This window comes from Stylophora pistillata, chromosome 12 (genome assembly GCF_964205215.1).
Source record: "Stylophora pistillata chromosome 12, jaStyPist1.2, whole genome shotgun sequence".
Classification (NCBI taxonomy): domain Eukaryota; kingdom Metazoa; phylum Cnidaria; class Anthozoa; order Scleractinia; family Pocilloporidae; genus Stylophora; species Stylophora pistillata.
This window is the reverse complement of record NC_142530.1, coordinates 13,493,056-13,512,666: the sequence shown is the minus strand read 5'-3', so window position 1 is coordinate 13,512,666 and position 19,611 is coordinate 13,493,056. Positions and strand designations below refer to the sequence as shown.

Genomic DNA, 19,611 nt, shown 5'->3' with positions numbered 1-19,611 from the left:
ACAAACAAAAAGTAAATTTATAAGACCGGTAACAAATCACAAACTTGACAAAATTTGTCTTTTATTCAAAGAAAGAAATCTTTATTAAATAACCATTTTTCTTTTTTTTCACTTTTGAAAAATCTAAATGAAATAGAATTTAATTATATTTATTTAACTTCCACTTGGGCTTTAAACTTATATCATATTATGAAGTTGAAGTAATTTATTTTAATCCAACCTTGAAAAGTTCAGAAAGGGGTGAGTGTAGTCTCAACCTGTTTTAAATAAGGGGCATTTGATTTCCCAAGGCCTCACAGCCAGGTCATAATTTTAAGAACAGTAATTGAGATAATAATGATAATTATAATAATTATAATAGTACCAATAATGGTAAAAATTATTATAAGTGTTCCCTCCTATTGACTGTGAGTACCATATTGATTATTTGTAAGTGACGTTATGCGTACCTTGGTTATTCTTATGAATGAAACATGTTTTAGTTTGCAAAACCAAAACGTTGTTTCAATCATGAGAACTGTTGTCACTCTGCTCATTTTCCAACTTTAATTATTATTATTGTTTTGAAACCATCAATATTTTCCTTTTCTAAGCATTAATCTTTGCCAATGTGTGTTCTCAGTGCGACTGAAGAACATCTCATTCATGGAAAAACCCTCAAAAAAGGTTCCTCTAAATATGCCATGTTTCTTGAATCATAACCTTGAGTTTGGATTATGAAATCAATTGTTTTAAAAAGTCTGGGGAAAAAATGTATAATTTTGCACCATGAATATGCACAAATCTGTTCTCTTGGATTTTTATTGCCACAAAAATTAATAATGAAGTAAATTTTTCAGTGAGTGGTACAAGATCCCATTCTGCAGATTACCCAGAGTGAATGAATAATGTGAAATTTTACATCTTGTGAGAAAAGTCACAGTAAAACTTAAAAATTCATAAAACAACCATAGTTCAAATACCTTTTACCAGTCGGTTGTTTCAATTGCATCACATTATTTCTTCCTTTGATTTCCCCAAAGGTACCTCCACAAGAAATTTATTATGAAAGCTGACATTAAATTTGAGTGGATGCATCCATGCAAGTTGCAAAGCTACATTTTCAAATCTTGGTAAAAAAGAAAAGGAACATTTGGGACTCCTTCCCTCAGCAAAATGATTTCCTTTTCGCTCCTAACCATAATATCAGTTGAAGATCAATTGCTTTAATAGCTGATTCAGTGATCTAGGATTGTAGATCTTTAATATTTTCTGACATAATATTAGTCATAAATTGTTTTTAAACAATAATTCTCGTAATTTTGAAAGTATTCTGACTAACATAAAATTATAGTAACATTCTCTTTTCATAAAATTTGACAACTCCCTGTTATGATCTAAGAGACTGACAAGGCCTCACCCCTTCCCTCTTGATCACCTTTCTGCTGTGTGTGTCGTGTACTGTGTTGCATGTCACGTGTGGCTAATGGCACATCTGGAGCAGGCACAGGACTGCTGTCACCAAGCACACTGCTATACACATTGAATGCCACTATCAAACAGCAAAGTATTATTGGTCCCATAATGGCTCCTTCTAGCCCAACACAATAGATACCACCAACCACAGCTAAGCCAGTCAAGTAAGGGTGACCTCCACTGTTAAAGCAAAGCAATAATGAATTGCATCAAACAAACATAATGCAGACTAGCAAACTGGCATGTACTTTTTGACTGAAAAAATTGTCCCACATACCCACTGATCTCACTGTAGATGGCAACGTCTACAAAGTATGTGGGTAAGAAATGACTGACTGCTAACACAGCTGCCATTATTCCTCGTCCCTGGATTAACCACAATTCAAGCACAGCTGGTGCTGCTGCCCAGTAAGTGCCAATAAATGGAACAACAGCTGTAATAGCTGCAATTGCTGCAGAAAGATATTAGCCATTTGTTAGTTCACAAGTTTTAACAAGAGAGGCTTGGGTGGGAAATTGGCTGTTGTGACATACTATAGGAACAAAGTTATAAATAATTTATCATGAAATGTGTTAAAGGCTTAAAAGGGGCTTTGTGATTTTTTAAAAAACAGGATATGTGTTGCCTTTAGTTCATAGAAGTAAGTTCACTTAGAATACTTTTGTTGTAAGATCATTTTCATCTCCATTTTCATTTTTGCCTGGCCATCTTACCTGACGGGATATATACAATGTTAACACCACATGTGGTATGGGTCAACCAGGTGTAAACACCATAAAAGGCTGCCATTTTAATAGCAGCTCCAAAAACATCTCTGGAAAAACAAAAGAAACAATAATCAGTCAAGTAAATTAATTGTGATTTGAGTGAGACATTTAACAGTTGCCTTTTAAATCTTGCACAAACCAAGAAAAATCAATAAATTGCAAGTTCATGAGACAGAGTAAAAAAAAAAAAGGTAAACAATGGGGCTCACTTTGTCTTGTCCTACCTATATCTTGGATTAGTCATTAGAATATTGAGTGACTTGGGAAGGAGTAATAAAAAATTATTTAACTAACTGTAATTTGGCTTTCTTTCTTAGCTTCTAATGTCATGCTTTGATTGACAAAAAATTAATACCTTGAATACCTCTGTCAATAATATTTGACCATATTGATTTAAGTTTCTTCCACAAAAGTCTTCCTCACATCATACTGTTCTTAACTTGAGACATGTTAAAGTTGTCATGGTTTGAATAACTGTGATACTTGTGTTTGCTGCCAGTCATCACCTATGCATTAACTGAATGACCACTATTTGTGGCAGACAAACCTGATGGCTCCATAAGCAGAATCTCCAAACCCAGATGTACCTGTTGCTGTTAGTTTGCCAAACCACTCAACAGGCTTGTACTGTTCACCAGAGGTACTCAACAAGTAAAACAATGCAGTTACAAAAATAATCTGAAACAAGGTCAGATCACATCAATTCCGTTGCCAAAAAAGCTATTAAGTTGTCAAGTACCTATATATGAGAAAATGAACAAGGTGCGAAAGGAGTCTCATAATTATTGGACAGAAGCATGAACCTTGCGCAAGAAATGGATAGATATTCTAGTCTTCTCCGATAAGGACAAATAAACTGTAGGCCCCTTCTCCTGCAGGGTTAGGGGTAGGAGACGTTAATTTCCCTCACACGAGATTACTGTGTGGTGGATGTCCTCCCCTGAGGTGGGATGGGTGGGTTTACTGGGCCCACAGTAATTGGCGCAAGCTGTTGTGGTGTCCCCGCCTGTCGGCGAATCTAATAAATTAAATTAAGGAGACAAAACCGTATATTAATTTTAAATGCATCTATTCTTCCCTGAATGTGTAATTCAAATTTAGTCACTGAACCATGAAATCCATGTTCTTATTGCTCTCAGTAGTTACAATTAAGGATCATTGTCTTCCAGATGTTCTTACTCTCACTAATTTATGGTATATGTGGTAAAAAGGATGACAGCATCTCCTTTACCATTGATATGCCAGTGTTCAGAAGGTATGCACCACTGAAGAACACAATGGACAGCATTGTAGTAACAAGGTTGAAGGCAAAACTGATATTCCCCTTCAGAAAGATCCAAACAGACTCCAGCAGCTGAAATAAATATCACACGCAAATTATTCACCACATTAACATACTGATGACAAAACACTTCAAACTGCCACAAGTGTGATTTCTTACTTAATTGCTGAATAACATAGGATATTATCCTGTGCCATCTTAAAGAAAATTGTCTGTTCTGGCTCATAAGATGATGGTGAAAAATCAGCAGGATTTCAAAAGATAATTATGCACACGTAAGACAGCTAAAAAAGAGCAACTTGTTGAAAATGATTTGGTGTAATAAACCTCGTAAAAAGAGAAACCAAAAAATGGAGTTTCATTGCTCTCATCTTTTAACAGAAATTGTGCTGGTAACAAAATGTACTCACAGAAATAAGAGTACCAAGATTTTCTCTGATCAAAGAGAGAGACACTCGAAAATCAAACACATTGAATATGTTCTTGATATTCTTCCAAGAGATTGCAGTACTGGTGTTGTTGTGGTTTGGTACATCTATTGTAAGTGTTCCATTCTTTGATAACTCCTTTGCTGTAGAAGTATTACCCTATAAGGATTAACATGCATTCATGTTTAGTATCTGTCGATTACTTTCATTTGCTCATTTAATTGATACAATTTTTTAGTGCAGGCGATGGGGATGGGTGGAAGGTAACTTCTTTTCTGATTCTGTCCATTTTAACAAGCAATCTATATTATGTGAAAGGGTTCAATTATTTTGTATCAAAACTAAAATTTATATTTTATTCTTCCAAGAAATCCAAATTATCTCTACATGACTTATCTCCAAGAAACTAGGGTCTGTAATAGTGATGATTCTTCTCTCACCCTGATCTTTTTTTACTTTTTTACTTCTCTTGCTCTCATCTTTTTTCCCTTTTGTGACACACACTGATAATTGTCATTACTCTGCCTATTATGGGAATGCTCTTCTATAGTTTTTTGCTCATTCATAGTCTAATCATTGTTTGATGCAGGATCAAAGTAGACCTACCCAATTAATCCATGAATGATAAATGCGATCAGTCAGGTCTAGCACTTCCTCTTGGAGTGCACTGGAATTGCTGTCACCAAACATGGACTGAACCTTAACAGTAAAAATAAGGAATTCTAACAATAAATATATTGGAAACAAAGAAACAAAAAAAATTAGAGAGCAAAGTCACACAGCTACAACCTCACTTTTGTGTTGAAGGTACAATGTGAATCTTACTGTCCTTCTGATAGAGCTGGAGTAAGGTTTTTCATTCTTAGTTTAGCAGCTAATTTCAAGTATGTATTAAGCTCCAAACAGTCACTTTCTTACTGGCGTGTTTTACCGGTAACAATGTGACATGACTCTGCAGACAATCCCTGTTACATGTGTTGAAAATTTTCCCTTTCCCAATTTTCAATCTTGGTGGTGAAAAAATTGAAGAAATACTGAATGTTGTTAGGGGAGTGGGGTGCTTCAACAAAACTTCATGAGGATTGTAGGTATTTGTACTTGGGATTGGGTATTCCTACTCAGCCTGGTAACTATGTCAAGAAAACCTAGAGCAGGTCATTTGAATTTTTTCATCCATACTTTTCCATTTGTTGACCCTTATCACTTTGTTACTATCTCTAGTTAATACCCATGCAAGGTGAAGGTTTGGTTTGTATTCCCCTTCCAGTAACATAAAGCCACTTGGAGTAATTGCTAAACCCCTTGGATGGGATGCTAGTCTGTTGCAGGTTACCCTCCCCCCCTCCTCCTGGCAATTTCTCAGGCTTCCTAGACATTTTTATTCTTGATTGGAGAGAGGCAAGTACAGTGAGAAAAAAGACTCTTACCCAAGAAAACAGCACAACAACCAGGCAACTGGACTTGTCACACTCCAGCATGCCTGTGTTTAGATTAGTGTATCTCACATGCACTTTCAATACTTTCCATAAGCATGCACATTATTATAAAGTACAATGTATTTGTATGTACCTTGGCAGCTATGTACTTTCTCCCATGCATGTATGCTCTCTCTACAGCTGACTCCATTGTTTTCTTCAGTTCCTTATTTTCTTGAATCCAGCTATTTGACAGATAATCAAATTTAATCCAAATGAGAGTTAAGTTGAACAAATGTGTATAGAACACAAACACTTCATTAGTTCTACTTAACCGAAGGGATTAGTCTGCACTTACTTGACAAGCTGAGGATTGTCAGCCATCACTTTGTTCACTAAATTGGCACTTACAGACACCAGTTGTGCACTTTCTTGGTGAACCTAATGAAAGACCTGTAGCATTACTTGTCAGTTGATGTCATATTTTAACCAAACTCCAGGCATATATCTAAGGACCTCGTACTGGTCAACTAGTGACAAGATATGGCTATACTAAGTAAAAAAAAATACAAAGTAGACGAGGCTAAAACACAATAGGAATGATTTTCATCAGTCACTGACTCCTGTTAAAAACTGTGAACAAAAAATTTTGAGGGTTTGAGTACATGTGCAAGTACAAGTGTATTGTAAATTATGAACATAAACTAACCTGCACTGCAAAAAAGGCTGCAATGAGAGAGAAAGCTACAAAAAGGAACAGCACCATAAAGATACTTAATATGTTTTCCATTGATTTGTCCATTACGCTGTTGATCTATAAAATGCAACAAAAATGATTTCAAAATATTGATCATGTTATTTTATAAACTGGAGCAGAAACATTAAGCAGCCATTTTTTTACTTTTGAAAATGTTCTCAAAAATGCAATCTACATTCATTTTGCTTACTATCAAGGGTGTTTGTTTTGCATTTTTGATAATCATATTTCCATTTATTTTTCAATACATACATATGAATAAATATAATAAAAGAAAAAAGGTGGGAAAACAAAATAAATAAATGGAAATGTAATGTATAGGATACAAAACAGTCTCACATGTCAAAAGTAAGAGATATTAGAAGTGGATCAAGAGGTTCTTTCAAAATGCCAATAAAAAAAATATACTCTTATACAATGTATGTACTTAAAAATAGGGATTTTGTGCCCTAGACTACAGCCAACAAATATCATTTCTTTCAACAGCCTTTGCTTTACAATGGATTTTAGATTATTTTAATTTATAATTTACTACAAAATAGTTTGATATACATTTTTCTGTGTAAGAATTACTAGCAAGACAATTTATCCAGAACAAAGAAAAATCTGATCAAACTTGTTTAAATTCATGATGACTTAAATTCATATCAAAGTTAACCACATGGGGTGTAATTAATCAGCAGAAACACAATATCTTGTTAATGCTCATAGTAAGTAAAAGTATGTCTTGGACATTGGCAAAAGTGAACTTACAGCACGATCGACTTTTATTCCTCCTTTAAACAATCTGTTGAGTGGAGTTGGAACCAATGCTGGCCTCCTCTCATCAACCCAACATTTGAAATGTTTCCACTGAGAATGAAGATAGAGCGCCGGAGAACTTGAACAGATTGAGGAACTCCAGTAAACCAGAAGCTGCTTTAACCCATACAGTGTCACTGGTATCATCAGAATCATAATAAAGTCCCAATGGAGCCACAGTCTTGAAAGAAAAATTCCCCAGAAAAGAGCCACAAAATAAACTTGACTTCTTCCCTCATATTTTGCATCAGCTTCTCTTTTAATCTTAATTGATTGCTTTGGTCTTTGAATCATACCCTTTTGAAGCTTTGAAGAAACTTTTCCATCTACAGTATCCAGACCATCTTTATCTTCATTAGTGGATACAGCTGATGGAGGTGTAGAGAGGCCTGTGGATGACTCTTTGTGAGCCTCATCACAGGATTCATTTGAATCTGAGGTTGGCAAAGAGGTGACCAGGGCAGCAGCTGCCACTGACAGGCCCCTCAAAAGACTGCGCCTTTTGCTTTCCCACACTTGCTTACTATCAACTGGAAAACAACAACAACAACAAAAAACCTTTAATTAAGTCAAACCAAAAATCTCACCCTTTCTGTACAACTTAAACTTACCTCTGCATGTACTAGTTACATCCAGTCCTTGACTGCTTAACTATTTTATTGTGAACACTGGCCTATAAGCCACACTGTGAGTTTAGCAACATAAATTCTAGACAAAAAGGTTTTGAAAGGAAATCGAAAGAAATCACGAGTAGACGCCTCGAGAATGTTCCTTCATTGTGGTTGCTTTATCAAATTTTCCCTTCAAAGAAACTTTTAGGGGCTGAGTGAACACAGTGAAAGTATCTGGATATCCCAGGTAAACCCATCTTCCTACTAGGAGAAGCTGCTAGTCAATGAAGTTAACAATTACTCTGGGATAGTTGAAAAAAAATTATCTTACCTTGATCTTCTCCCTCGGAGAAACCTGTAATACATCCAACAACAGAGCAGATTACAAGAAGCATAAAAAATAGAATTCTGTATGATCCAGTGAGTGATACAAGATGAAGCAGAAACATTATCCAAACAGGAAGAGAAAACATAGAGATGACCCCTGAAGAGCTTGTTGTCCAGAGGAATATCAGGCTTAAAATGTAACCAATTATGATGGTCCAAACCTAAAATAAGAGATTGATCATTTTGTTAATGAAATGGTTGGTGTTTGAAAAAAACGAAACTTTAAGAAAAGCATCATAGCTGGGTTGTTCAAAACTGGGTTAAGATAACCCAGGGTTGGTGTGAAATTTGATTTCAGATCTGAAAGCTTGAAGAGCAAATTCTGATCAGTTTACCGTATTTGTTCACTTATAAGGTGCACCATTTTTTACAAGAAAATAAGCTTGCTTGATCAAAATCTGCTGAAAACTTGGGGTGCGTCTTATAATCGAGTATTTTTGCGCAACAACATATAACTTTTCCAAACTTCTCCACTAAACTGAAATGAGTATGTAAATAAAATTTAATACCAGTAAAGAACGAAACAAAGGACAAACAACGTTGATTGTTGACTTTATCTGATTTGTTGTTTCTAAAACAAACCGGGGTGGCTCTGAAAAGAAACGTTTGTTTGAAAGCTTGGCTGAGCTCAGCTACTTGTCATCTTCAGCTTCTCTGTCTGTCTCGAACTCGTTGTCAATCCACTCTTCCGTGTCTTCTGAAAATTGTTGTAAGTACAGCAAACATGGTCAACAAAACTTCCCGTAATTCCAGGTGCACCTTATAAAAGGGTATTTATGTGAAATTTTCATTTTGTTTACTTGTCACAATCGACTTCGAAAGTTTAGGGTGCATCTTGTAACCGAGTGCACGTTATAAGTGAATAAATAGGTATTTCTTTTTGTCTACATTTTGATGATCTTATGCTCTACAAGCAATAAGGAAAATTATCCCAAAACAGCTTTTGAACAGAGAAATATAGAAATCTGGATTAAAATTGAACCCTGGTTTAGTGCCAATCAGCCTTAGAACAATTAGGCTCAGAAAAGAGGAGCAGGGAAAATTGTCCAGAGGTAAATATTTCAATTAGTTATTGCCTTATTACATTATTTTACCATATTAAGGAAATGAAATGCACCAAATATGCCAGGGGTACTCCATTGTAGAACTGGCAAAAATATGGACAGAAATGATGGCGCTTATCCATTTTTCAGTCATTTACATTCACACAGACCTTTTGCAATTGGTACAATGCTCAGATAAGGCTGTAAAAAGTTTTGAAACTAGAAGCCAAAAGACTAGAAAATGAAATACATGTAGTTGTGGAACGATAAATCCCTTTATTGATGGTTTAAAATATAATAGAGGCAGACATTTGGCTCAATGCTTGTATTATTCTATGCTCCTTTGGGCTCAAAAAGAAAAACAACAAAATACTCCTGCATATTACATATTAACCCACTGAATAAAGTGTCTATATCAAACACCAACTGTGTCACAAAAAAACATTTCATTTAATCACTAAATTACAGCTGAAGCTCTCCGAAATGACACCTCTGGAAAATGGAAAATGAAATTGCTGCAGAGACTACCTTCACAGAGACCACCTGTGGGCCTCTCTGACAGACCTTACAAAAAATAGCTAAGCAGCCACAGAACGCAGGGTCACTAATGGCCACCTTCCTGGAGTCAGTTTGATTCTAAAGCCTCCTACTCAAAAGAGTAATTTTTACCCATTTACAACACAAATAATGAAGCACTATAATTTCTGGCCAATTTCCCAAGGGTTATCTGTTAATTAATCAGTAAAAACTGTTGCTGGAGGTCTGGGTTTTGTAACAATTTCAGATCTACTGATACTGGCTACAAATTCTACCACATTTTGAGATTCCATAAACCATAAGGCAGGGCTTGACACTAACAGTAGCCAACTAGTCTAAGACTAGTAGAAATTCAGTTTTTGCTACTTAACTGTGTTTTTATTTCCACTAGCCAGACTAACACAAACTGAAATTGTCATAACATCTAAGTTGTCACTAGCCCCTTGGCTAGTAAGTTGAAGAGTTAGTGCCGAGCCCTGATAATGTATACTTTACAAACAGTTACCCCTCTGTGTATTGCAAAAAAGGATCGTTTGAGTCAAGAATGTCATTTGGTGTAGCTCTTCATTGTTCAACAGATTGCCAAGAGATGGAAAGAGAGGAGTGAACGATAGCCCTTATCGCATTTGTGTCTGCAATACAAAGGGTCCGCGGAGTTTCAGTTTCAGGACAAGGCTATCGGATCAACATTTCTCAAGAAACACTCCATGTCTGACCATATAACTCTGGAATCTGCATTTTTTCTGCCGAGGAAAAGGTTAAAATTCTTAGTGGTAATTGTCCTGGCATCATGAAAGGAAGATTGAAAGAATGGCTGTCATTTCGGAAAGGAACGACAAAATAACTACGGTTCATGACTACGGTTGTTGTTCCTTTGTCGGCCTTTTTGAGGTGTAACTTAGAGTCACGTTTCAAGGCCCTCAATGCCTTGCGTTCGGCCGAAAGCAAATTATCTTTTGGCTTTGTAATTTCTATTTCTGAAAGGTCACTTTTAATCTCTTCTAAATAGCTTTCAAGGGCTACTGATTTTTGTATTGGTGGTATCCATGTAGATTTGATGTGGCAGGGATGGGTTCTTTTGTCCTCCCCTATGTAAATCAGACGCATTCTCCTTGCGAACTGATCAAAGTCACACAATAGTTGTTGTCTGATCTGTTTTTGTTTTGTAGCGGGTGTTGGAATGAATTTAAGCCCTTTTGCCAGTAAATTAATCTGGTCTTTTGTAAGTTCTTTATTTAAGAGGTTTTTATGTGCGTTTTATTAGCCTCAAGTTTGATAGTTGAACGTGTTTGGCAAGACCGCGGTTTCGATCCTAATATTGTGGATCTCGTCAGTTGCCGATTCACTGAATAGACTGTTGCACCCGTATACAATACAATGTCTAACCATGATGAGAACACACTGTATCCTTAAGAAAATGAACAAAAATGCCTCCAAACGTAGCCGTTTGCTTTGATTTTACTTGAAAGTTTTACCTGTGTGACCCGATAGCCTCGTTTCGAAACTTCAAAGTCCGCTGAGCTCTCGTACAGTGGGCGTAAATGTGATAAGGGCTATTGGAAAGGTGCCGGTCAATGGCCAGGTTGCCAGGCAAGATTTAAAATGGCCTTACATGTATCTGTAGTTAGCACAATTGAAGACCTTTCTTATGATATCGTGTGTACAATTTTATGGCAACAATAAAGATTATAAACATTTACAAATATTTTTCAGCAAATGGTACAGGTACTCAGTAAAATAAATTCAGGAGATAATTAATAGTTTTCAGTTCGATTTTGTCCCTGTTCAAGAGTTTTTTCCTTGCAAACATTAGCAAAATTACCACTGTATGAAATACAGAAGGAAAAAATACAAACCGAGAACAAAATCCAATTACAACATATTCAAAATTACTTACCAGATATGGATTATAAAAGAAGTCCAAAAGGACATGTACAGCTGATCCAGATCCCTTTAAAACCCAAACAATCTCATGGAATGGCTGAATAATGTACAAAACATAAACAATAACTGCAATGAGGCAAAAGACGACAAAAATACGGCTCTTTCGTACGACGAAAGACCCTACTACGTCTGACGATTTGTTGGCCAACTGAAAAGGTATTATCATTGCACCCATTACTAATGGAGTGTTGGATTCTCGCAAAGAACGAAGAAATCCTCGAACTATTTGCGTTAATTTCCACTTGAAAGGATATAAAAAAGCTCCACACAGCCCAGCCCATAGCAGAGGGCGCAAGAAAGGTTCCAAAACATAATAAACTGCAACTGCGGCACATCCACTGAGGGAAACGAACACAAGAGCAGCCGTGTTATAGAAGGCACGTTTCATGGCTTTTTCGTTTTGTTGCGCGCCAACTGAGGTAAAAACGGCAGTGAAGGGAGAGCTCATCGACTCAAAACTCCTTTGCTTATGTGTTTCTCTCGGGGCCGCCATCTCGTAAATTCTGACCCGGTGTTCATTTAAAGGAATGAACCACTGAAAGCCCAGGTGATGCAAACTCCCCGCCTCCCCAGTGAATGTTTTCTGTCTCTCTATATATGGCCATATCTTTACGTCACAAACACTGGTTGCCTCCTCATTCACTACCGTGAGCAAACTGGTAGCTAGTACCTCAACACAAGTGAAAATGGCGTATCATTCGGCAAGGTCGGTGGAAGATCTGCGCTTTAAAGATGACGGCCTTACGACTATAACTTCCGAAGAACAAGAGAAAGTGGAAAACTCGGTAGCAAGAAATTATTTAGCGTACATGCGAGTCTCCAATCTTGATCCCGACCTACCACTGTATCGCCAAAAACATGTTCAATACCTCAAGAGGGGCCTTAACCATCTCTCTCAAACTTATGAATGTCTAGACGCCAGTCGACCTTGGCTTTGTTATTGGATTTTACATGGTCTTGAAATGTTAAACGTACAACTGAGTGAGGAAGAATACGCTCAAACGGCTGATTTCCTCAGGCGTTGTCAAGATCCTTATGGTGGCTTTTGTGGTGGTCCCCAGCAAATACCTCATCTGGCCCCCACTTATGCCGCTGTATGCGCGCTATGCATCGTGGGAACTAGACAAGCATATGACGTCATCAACAGGCCCAAGTTGAAGTCATTTTTAGCAAGTTGTCGCACTGCAGAAGGTTCATTTACAATGCATCGAGACGGTGAGGTGGACATTCGTGGTGCATATTGTGCAGTAGTTGCAGCACACCTAACTAATATTATGACTCCAGAGTTATTTGAAGGGACAGCAGAATGGATTGCTAAATGCCAGACCTATGAGGGTGGATTTTCAGGTGAACCTGGACTGGAAGCTCATGGAGGCTACACATTCTGTGGTTATGCTGCACTGGTGTTGCTAGGTAAGCCTCACTTGATTGACAACAAGCGTCTTCTCACATGGGTCACTCAGCGTCAGATGCGTTTGGAAGGAGGCTTTCAAGGAAGAACAAACAAACTGGTTGATGGTTGCTACTCATTTTGGCAGGGAGGGGTGTTTCCTCTTCTTCATACAGTCATTGAAGCTAGTGGTGATGGGCATTTACTTAGCAATGAGAAATGGATGTTTGATCAAGTGGCCCTTCAAGATTACTTGTTAATGAATTGTCAGCTTCATCAGGGAGGACTTGTTGACAAACCCGGAAAATCACGAGACTTTTACCATACCTGTTATTGTTTGAGCGGGTTATCTGTGGCGCAGCACTTTGTTTACAAGTATCAAACTAAACTTATATTGGTGGGAGGCCAGGATAATAAATTAGCTCCTGTACACCCAGTGTACAACATTGGAGTCCAATGTGCAGCTGATGCTCTGACATACTTCAGAAAGCTGCCTATTATTTGATTATTGGTCAAAGGCTTGTTTCAGTTTTAATCCTTGATACCCTAATAATCAAGAGCTTCTTAAAGTGCACCTAAACCCCAAAAATTTTTTTCACTTAACGAAATAAGCTTATTTTTTGGAGTATTTCTGTGCAAAAATTTTTTAATTTGCCTAAATCTTAAATTTTCTGTGCCTAGTCAAAATACGGAAAATCGGCCGCCATCTTGCCCCACGACCGAGTTTAAAGAGGAATGGCTCTAGCGGATAATGTGACGTCAAATGGAGAACACAAAAGTCTGCTTTTCACACATTTTCACTTGTTTGGGAAGGTTGTGGTCGATATTGTCCGAAATATGCCGACCAGGTGTGTTGTATGAGGAATGTATGAAGCGTCATACCCTTTTGCAAATTTCGCACATTGCTACATCCTCCTACAACACACTTAGTCAGCATATTTTCGGACAAAATCGACTACAACCTTCCCAAACAAGCGAAAATATGTGAAATGCAGACTTTGGTGTTCTCGATTTGACGTCACATTACCCGCTAGAGCCATTCCTCTTTAAACTCGGCTGTGGGGCAAGATGGCGGCCGATTTTCCGCATTTTGACTGGGCACAGACAATTGAAGATTTGAGCAAATAAAAAAATGTTTGCACAGAAATACTCCAAAAAACATGCTTATTTTGTTAAGTGAAAAAAAATTTTTGGGTTTAGGTGCACTTTAAGTTGGCGGTCATTTCCTTTATTCTTGTGACCATAATTTCTGATTCAGTGGTGAGATTGTTAGCAGAAATTAAAAGCTAGTCACTCTTGGGGTTAATAGAACACTTACGGTATATCTGTATTCTAATGTGACACTGAAGCATTCAGGATAATTCTGTGAAATAATCTTACTTTGTTTATTAATTTCTCAAGAATTTGGAAAACTTAAGCCAATTATGTAGTTTCTCTGGTGAAATCCTGACTACAATGCCAAGCAGGAATAATGGTTCAATTTTTCCAGGCTTATACATTACAGTGTAATGTATATAATGGGCCTATTCTTAGCTATTCTTATTCTTAGTAAGTTCTTTAATTTGATTGATTGATGTTTGAAGTAGTGATTTAGATTGTTTCTCTATTTATCAGTAACTATTTGTTTACAATACACATAAGATGTAGTTTATCATAAAATATCCCAGGGTTAATGTAAACTGTTCTACATATGAGTGCCTAGCATTGTATGAGGAAAATTTTAAAAAATATCACACTGCCTTACATGATATGCTGCAAAAGGGTATTTCATTGTTGGTAGTAATATTAGGGCCCTTTACCATATTGCGTGTGCATTGTACCTTGTTCGGAATGCTGGTGGGGGTAGGAGGTTTATCTGGTAACATCAGTATTGTAGAAACACATGTTGCTTAATACTTGTTTCCTTTCAAGTTGTATTGTTTTATGTATTTTTATGGGAACTTATGTTCCTAAAATTTTGGATTAAGCCGGGGCAAATAATCCGTAATGATTCAGGAGCATCTACCTGCAGTTATTTTCCATAATGGATATTAAACTTACCATTAGTAAATTGTATCTTTCTTAACAAGGAGTTAGAAATAAGGTCTTGTAAGGGGCATCAGATATCAGTCCATGAAGATAACATTAAAGAATTGGTTCATGCTTAGTGTGCATATACTTAGGTATGGATGCCTGCAGGAAGTTTGGAGAGCATGAGAGAAGCTTAAGAGTTGCTCCAGGTGCAGCTGAGAGTAACTATAGCTTCGAAAATTGCCAGGCTTTGCATCGTAATTTCTGGAAATAATTATTGTATGATTTAAACCAAAATATTTTACTGAACTAAACTCTTGGGACATATTAACACTTAAAAATAATATCTACCATTTTTAAGAATTGTCTCCTTTGTTGCAAAGCCTCAGAAAGATCCCTTTGTTCTTTTTCCAGCCATAATTGTATTGCATATTTACAAGAAACATTGTTAACTCAAAAGATTTTTTTTGTAGCTTGAAAGAGCTACAATCTTGTTTTTCAAAATAGCAAAAGAACAAAAATTTAGCAAATTTACTTTTCATTTTGGCTGCAAAAGGTCTATATCAATTGGGACAGATGGGAACTTGCAGCTGAAGTGAAACTGCATACTTCATGTTATGGATGCATGGCTGTGCACACATGAGGATTTTTAACATGGTAGTTCCTTTGGAAATAGGTAGGACGTGCCCATAATATGTTATAAATTTAGTTAGATGTCTTTCATTAAGGTTACCTCAATGTTTATTTTGCTGATGAGTAGCTACCAGAGCTGTTTCTTGATCATTGATGATTAAATCTGCTGCTTTCGTAAAGCTTCTTGGAGTCTTATTTTTAGTCTGTGCACTGCATCACAATGAAGGTGTGTTTACTAAAAGTTGTTTTAAAAGATCTTTTTTATGATGAGCTGTCAGATTTACTCTGCTTTGTGTGTTCAATTTGTGAAATAATTTTATAGTGATACCATGGGAAATGAACTGATTTTCGTATCATCCTGAGGAAATAAGCTGTAAAAGGGGTTTTTAGTTGTCTAGGGAGACACAGTGGCCAGGTCCTTGGTGGACTGTACACCAGTTTTTAGACTTTGTTGGTTCATTTTGTGGTGATTTTGGGTAACCCTTAAATCTCACTGAGCTTAGAATTGTAAAGAAATATTGACAAAAGTAACAGAGATAACATTTATAACTATTTGATATTTGTGGCACAAATTTACTTGTGCATAATTATGATCCAAGGTACTTACTATGGCAAAAACTGTATTTCACAGAGATCATATAGCACTTGTGCAGGAGAACAAACTATGTGCACAGCATGCATGTTGCAAAAAGAATCTTTCAATCAACCTTAATTTTCCAATTTCAAAGTGCTTATTTGACATTTTTTCTAACCTTAAAGATTGACAGTGAAGGTTTCCATAGCCTCACTGAAACAAAATTAGCAAGACGCACATTAAAATCAATTGCAGGTTCATTTTCTGTGGTTTACGCCTTCATACACCAACCAAGAAATAAACTAATTTGAGTTACTTTCCATGAACTGCAATTTATTGTATGCCCAAATTCAGATAACTTATCAACTAGAAAACCAAATGAAATTTGTCAACAGTTGATACTCTAAAAAAGTTTGAATCTTTCTGTCCCACTGATGCACATACAGCCAAAGCCAATCTTGAAATAACTCAGCATCATTAATCAGTGGTAGTCTATCATATCTAGCAAACAAGTAAATGACTTACTCATTTTAAGTAAAATTATGCTATACATGATGCCTTAGAGGTTAATTTTTTAAATAGGAATGTTGCCATGTGGGATATGTTACCACTATCAGTTTGTCTGACAATTTTTTTATTAGCTTCAGGAAAAGTACAAGAGACTACTGATCCTCAATAAATGAGTAATTTACTTGTTGTTGTTTATGTTTATCAAAGGGGTCTCCCTTGCAAGGGAGACCCCTTTGATAAACATAAATGTCTCTGCTATGCTGACTATTCTCCACACTCAAGGGCTTACTGTAATTTGTAAAACAAAACAAAATAAACATCTGTGATTTGCAAGATAGAAATCTGTAATTTGCAAAACAGAAATCTGTCACTGTAATTTTCCAAATAGACTAAATCTATAATTTATGCGACGAGAATCCTTGCCGTAAATTCCATAGGCTGGAAGAATGAGTCTCTCAGTTCAAAACAAGTGTGGTTTAGTGAAAGTAAGAAGTGAAAAATGTAATGGTGCTCTACTTCGTAGAATCTCCACTATGTTCATGAATACACCTTTTTATATAACAAAGTCTAATTTTTCTGTTGAGGCTGAACATTCTTATTTTTTTTTCCAATTTGAGCATAAAAACTTTCTGAACATGTTTTTAAAGTTGCATGGTGCCAATTTAGCAATTCAGTCATGATGAGACCAGGTTTATGATACTAATATGATACTAATATGTTTATTCAAACCTTTTGCAGAGAGCTGAATTACAGGTTTGTTACAATGAGAAGAATTTCTGTATTTTGCCATAGGCAAAATGTGTCAAATCACTAAAATGGTCACCCAAGTGAACGAAACATCCTTTACACCTCATCCGCCATTTTGTGATGTGACGTCAGATTTCTCCCAGCGTTCATTTCGATCGTGATGAGAAACTTTTTCGAGGATTTTCCAGAAATTTCTGGCTTGACCGAGAACTTCCCAGAATACAGTCATTTTCGTTCAGCCATAATGAGTAAACAAAAATTTGCCATGTATCAGTGTTCCAAAACGCTGACAAGACCTTTAATTTTAGCATCAATGGATTATTCCAGAAGCAAGAAAGTGGGTATATAGACCACTTTCATAAATGGCTGCGGGATTAATATTCTTTTGTTTAAATTTAAATTAGCCCTCCTGGCCTCGTTCTCCAGTGCAAAATTCAAAAGAATACATTATCTCAAGCGAGGCCAGAAGGGCTAATTTAGATTTAAACAAAAGAATATTAATCCGGCAGCCATTTATGAAAGTGATCTATAGGGATGATTTTGATAGAGCAATCAACAGTTCAGCAGAGAGATTCAGAGATTCAGAAAGAAAGAGATTCCTTAACTTGGAAGGACGCCAAAGAAGAATTTCCAGAGGAAAAAGAAAAGTGTTATGGCTCACGTTTTCAGACTTCCAACCTTTAATCAATGCAAGTAAGTTTTGCACATGAATTTCAGTAGATATGCCTCTTTAGGCAGTTGGAAGTACAGCCCGTTGGGATTAATTACAGAGAGAAATTTTAAACTTCAGCCTAATCGATAGGCTATTTAGTATCAAGGTAAAAGCCACTACCCTTTGATGATTTGAAACAGCTTTCTGTGTGAAGATTCATGATGATATTTCCCTGGATAGAACAAGGGCTGTTTTGGACAAGATTGGACAATAATGGAATACTTTAAGCTATTTCTCTACTACATAGACGACTCTGCTGTTTCACATAAGGAGATTATTACTTTTCTTTGCGTTGCAGTTACTGCCTGGTACCTACAGGCTACGAGTTTTTTCACAATTTTTGAGGAGAGATCGCCTTGGCTCAGGAGCAAGAAGTCGACAACTCATGCTGTCGTAAGAGACAAGAATTGTTCCCTATGGGAGCCGTGAAGATCGCTTCTGTTCCACTTAAACAGTACAAACCTGAAGACATCACAATTGAAATTTATGGTGACATGGTGACCCTTCATGGAAAGCACCGTTCAGAAAGAGGAGATGGATCCGATACAGGCGAGTTCAAGAAAGTCTTTAAAGTACCACAAGATGTTGATCCAGCTACTGTTGCGTCACGTGCTACCCAAGATGGAGACGCCCTCATCATTGTTGGCACAAAACGAGTGGAAGAGAAAACAGACGATGGAAAGTTTGAGGCAAAGTTTGATTTTAGTGGCTTCAAGCCAGAGAAGATCAAGATTCAACTCCATGGTAACGAGTTGAGTATCAGCGGAAAAAACACGTCAGAAGAAGGCGGAGTTTACCGTTCACGTAATTACAGTCGCCGTCTCCTGCTTCCCGATAACTTAGTTGTCAGCTCCGTGACTTCACGCCTGTCGAAAGAGGGCCAGCTGACTATTGAGGCATCACGTGACCCTGCTTTGTTGCCAAGCGAGAGAAGCGTTGACGTCATCATGGAGACAGATGAAACAGAGGAAGAACAAAAGGCGTCGAGAAGCACTCAGTCGGAGAAAACTGAGAATTAGTTAGATCTTTCAGAGAAAGGTAAAGACAGATCATAAGAATCTGAATCAATCGATGATTATCGTAGCTTTTAAGTCTTTGGAAATCTATTAATTAAAAAGCTCAACTTAGTTTTTTAGATACAATGAATATATGAAGTTCATATATTTTGAACTGCGGTATTAGATACGTATGATGCACGATCCTCGCAGTAGAGAGCGCTATTTATGCAATAGCGAAAATCAGACCTATACGGGATTCGAACCACTGACCTCTGCGATACTAGTGCAGCGCTCTACCAATTGAGCTAACAAGCCAACTGGGAGCAGGCCGTTAATTTTTTAGGTTGCTTAAAGATAATCTAAATTGAAATGTCAGTAGAGGGAATGCGAGTGTTATCATAATCCATTAGGAAAAAGAATAAGTGAAGGCATGGCTGATAAAGGTGATATAGATTTTAAGTGGCATGACAAACTGTATGTGTTAATTCCATAAACAAGTGGAATTACGCAATAAATGTTAAAGATCAGTATTTTGATCGCTTTCTTGGTCCTCCTAAAATCATACAAGAGAATAAAAATTGCAGTTTATATCTTAATTGAATCATATGA

The 19,611-nt window shown here is 36.8% G+C and overlaps 3 protein-coding genes across 3 annotated transcripts; 2 read left to right on the top strand and 1 right to left on the bottom strand.

The window, feature by feature from the left end:
* Nucleotides 1–44: 44 nt before the first annotated feature.
* Nucleotides 45–12,064, bottom strand: LOC111328351 (transmembrane protein 245). Its single transcript, XM_022932756.2, has 13 exons — nt 11,382–12,064; nt 7,849–8,065; nt 6,859–7,436; nt 6,058–6,162; nt 5,707–5,789; nt 5,503–5,593; nt 4,540–4,632; nt 3,916–4,092; nt 3,455–3,577; nt 2,771–2,901; nt 2,170–2,270; nt 1,733–1,907; nt 45–1,635 (listed from the first exon to the last, which is right to left on the bottom strand). Exons 1-13 carry the CDS (start codon nt 11,919–11,921, stop codon nt 1,377–1,379), a joined length of 2,673 nt encoding a protein of 890 aa, XP_022788491.2. The 5' UTR covers nt 11,922–12,064; the 3' UTR covers nt 45–1,376.
* A 12-nt stretch (nt 12,065–12,076) lies between these two features.
* Nucleotides 12,077–15,640, top strand: LOC111328352 (protein farnesyltransferase subunit beta). The gene has a single exon (XM_088742108.1). It carries the CDS (start codon nt 12,115–12,117, stop codon nt 13,321–13,323), a length of 1,209 nt encoding a protein of 402 aa, XP_088598234.1. The 5' UTR covers nt 12,077–12,114; the 3' UTR covers nt 13,324–15,640.
* Nucleotides 15,641–17,748: 2,108 nt separating this feature from the next.
* Nucleotides 17,749–19,603, top strand: LOC111328386 (uncharacterized). Its single transcript, XM_088742109.1, has 2 exons — nt 17,749–17,985; nt 18,303–19,603. The coding sequence occupies exon 2, from the start codon at nt 18,421–18,423 to the stop codon at nt 19,021–19,023; it is 603 nt and encodes a 200-aa protein (XP_088598235.1). The 5' UTR covers nt 17,749–17,985; nt 18,303–18,420; the 3' UTR covers nt 19,024–19,603.
* The last annotated feature ends 8 nt before the right edge of the window (nt 19,604–19,611 follow it).

Bases quoted from the DNA above. Each gene is read 5' to 3' on its own strand.
- LOC111328351 (XM_022932756.2), bottom strand. From the start codon at position 11,921: ATGGCGGCCCCGAGAGAAACACATAAGCAAAGGAGTTTTGAGTCGATG. The intron at 4,093-4,539 runs GTAGGTCTACTT...TAATCCTTATAG, and splicing joins ATCATTCATGGATTAATTGG to GGTAATACTTCTACAGCAAA. The intron at 1,636-1,732 runs GTATGTGGGACA...TTGCTTTAACAG, and splicing joins ATCTACAGTGAGATCAGTGG to TGGAGGTCACCCTTACTTGA.
- LOC111328352 (XM_088742108.1), top strand. From the start codon at position 12,115: ATGGCGTATCATTCGGCAAGGTCGGTGGAAGATCTGCGCTTTAAAGAT.
- LOC111328386 (XM_088742109.1), top strand. From the start codon at position 18,421: ATGGGAGCCGTGAAGATCGCTTCTGTTCCACTTAAACAGTACAAACCT.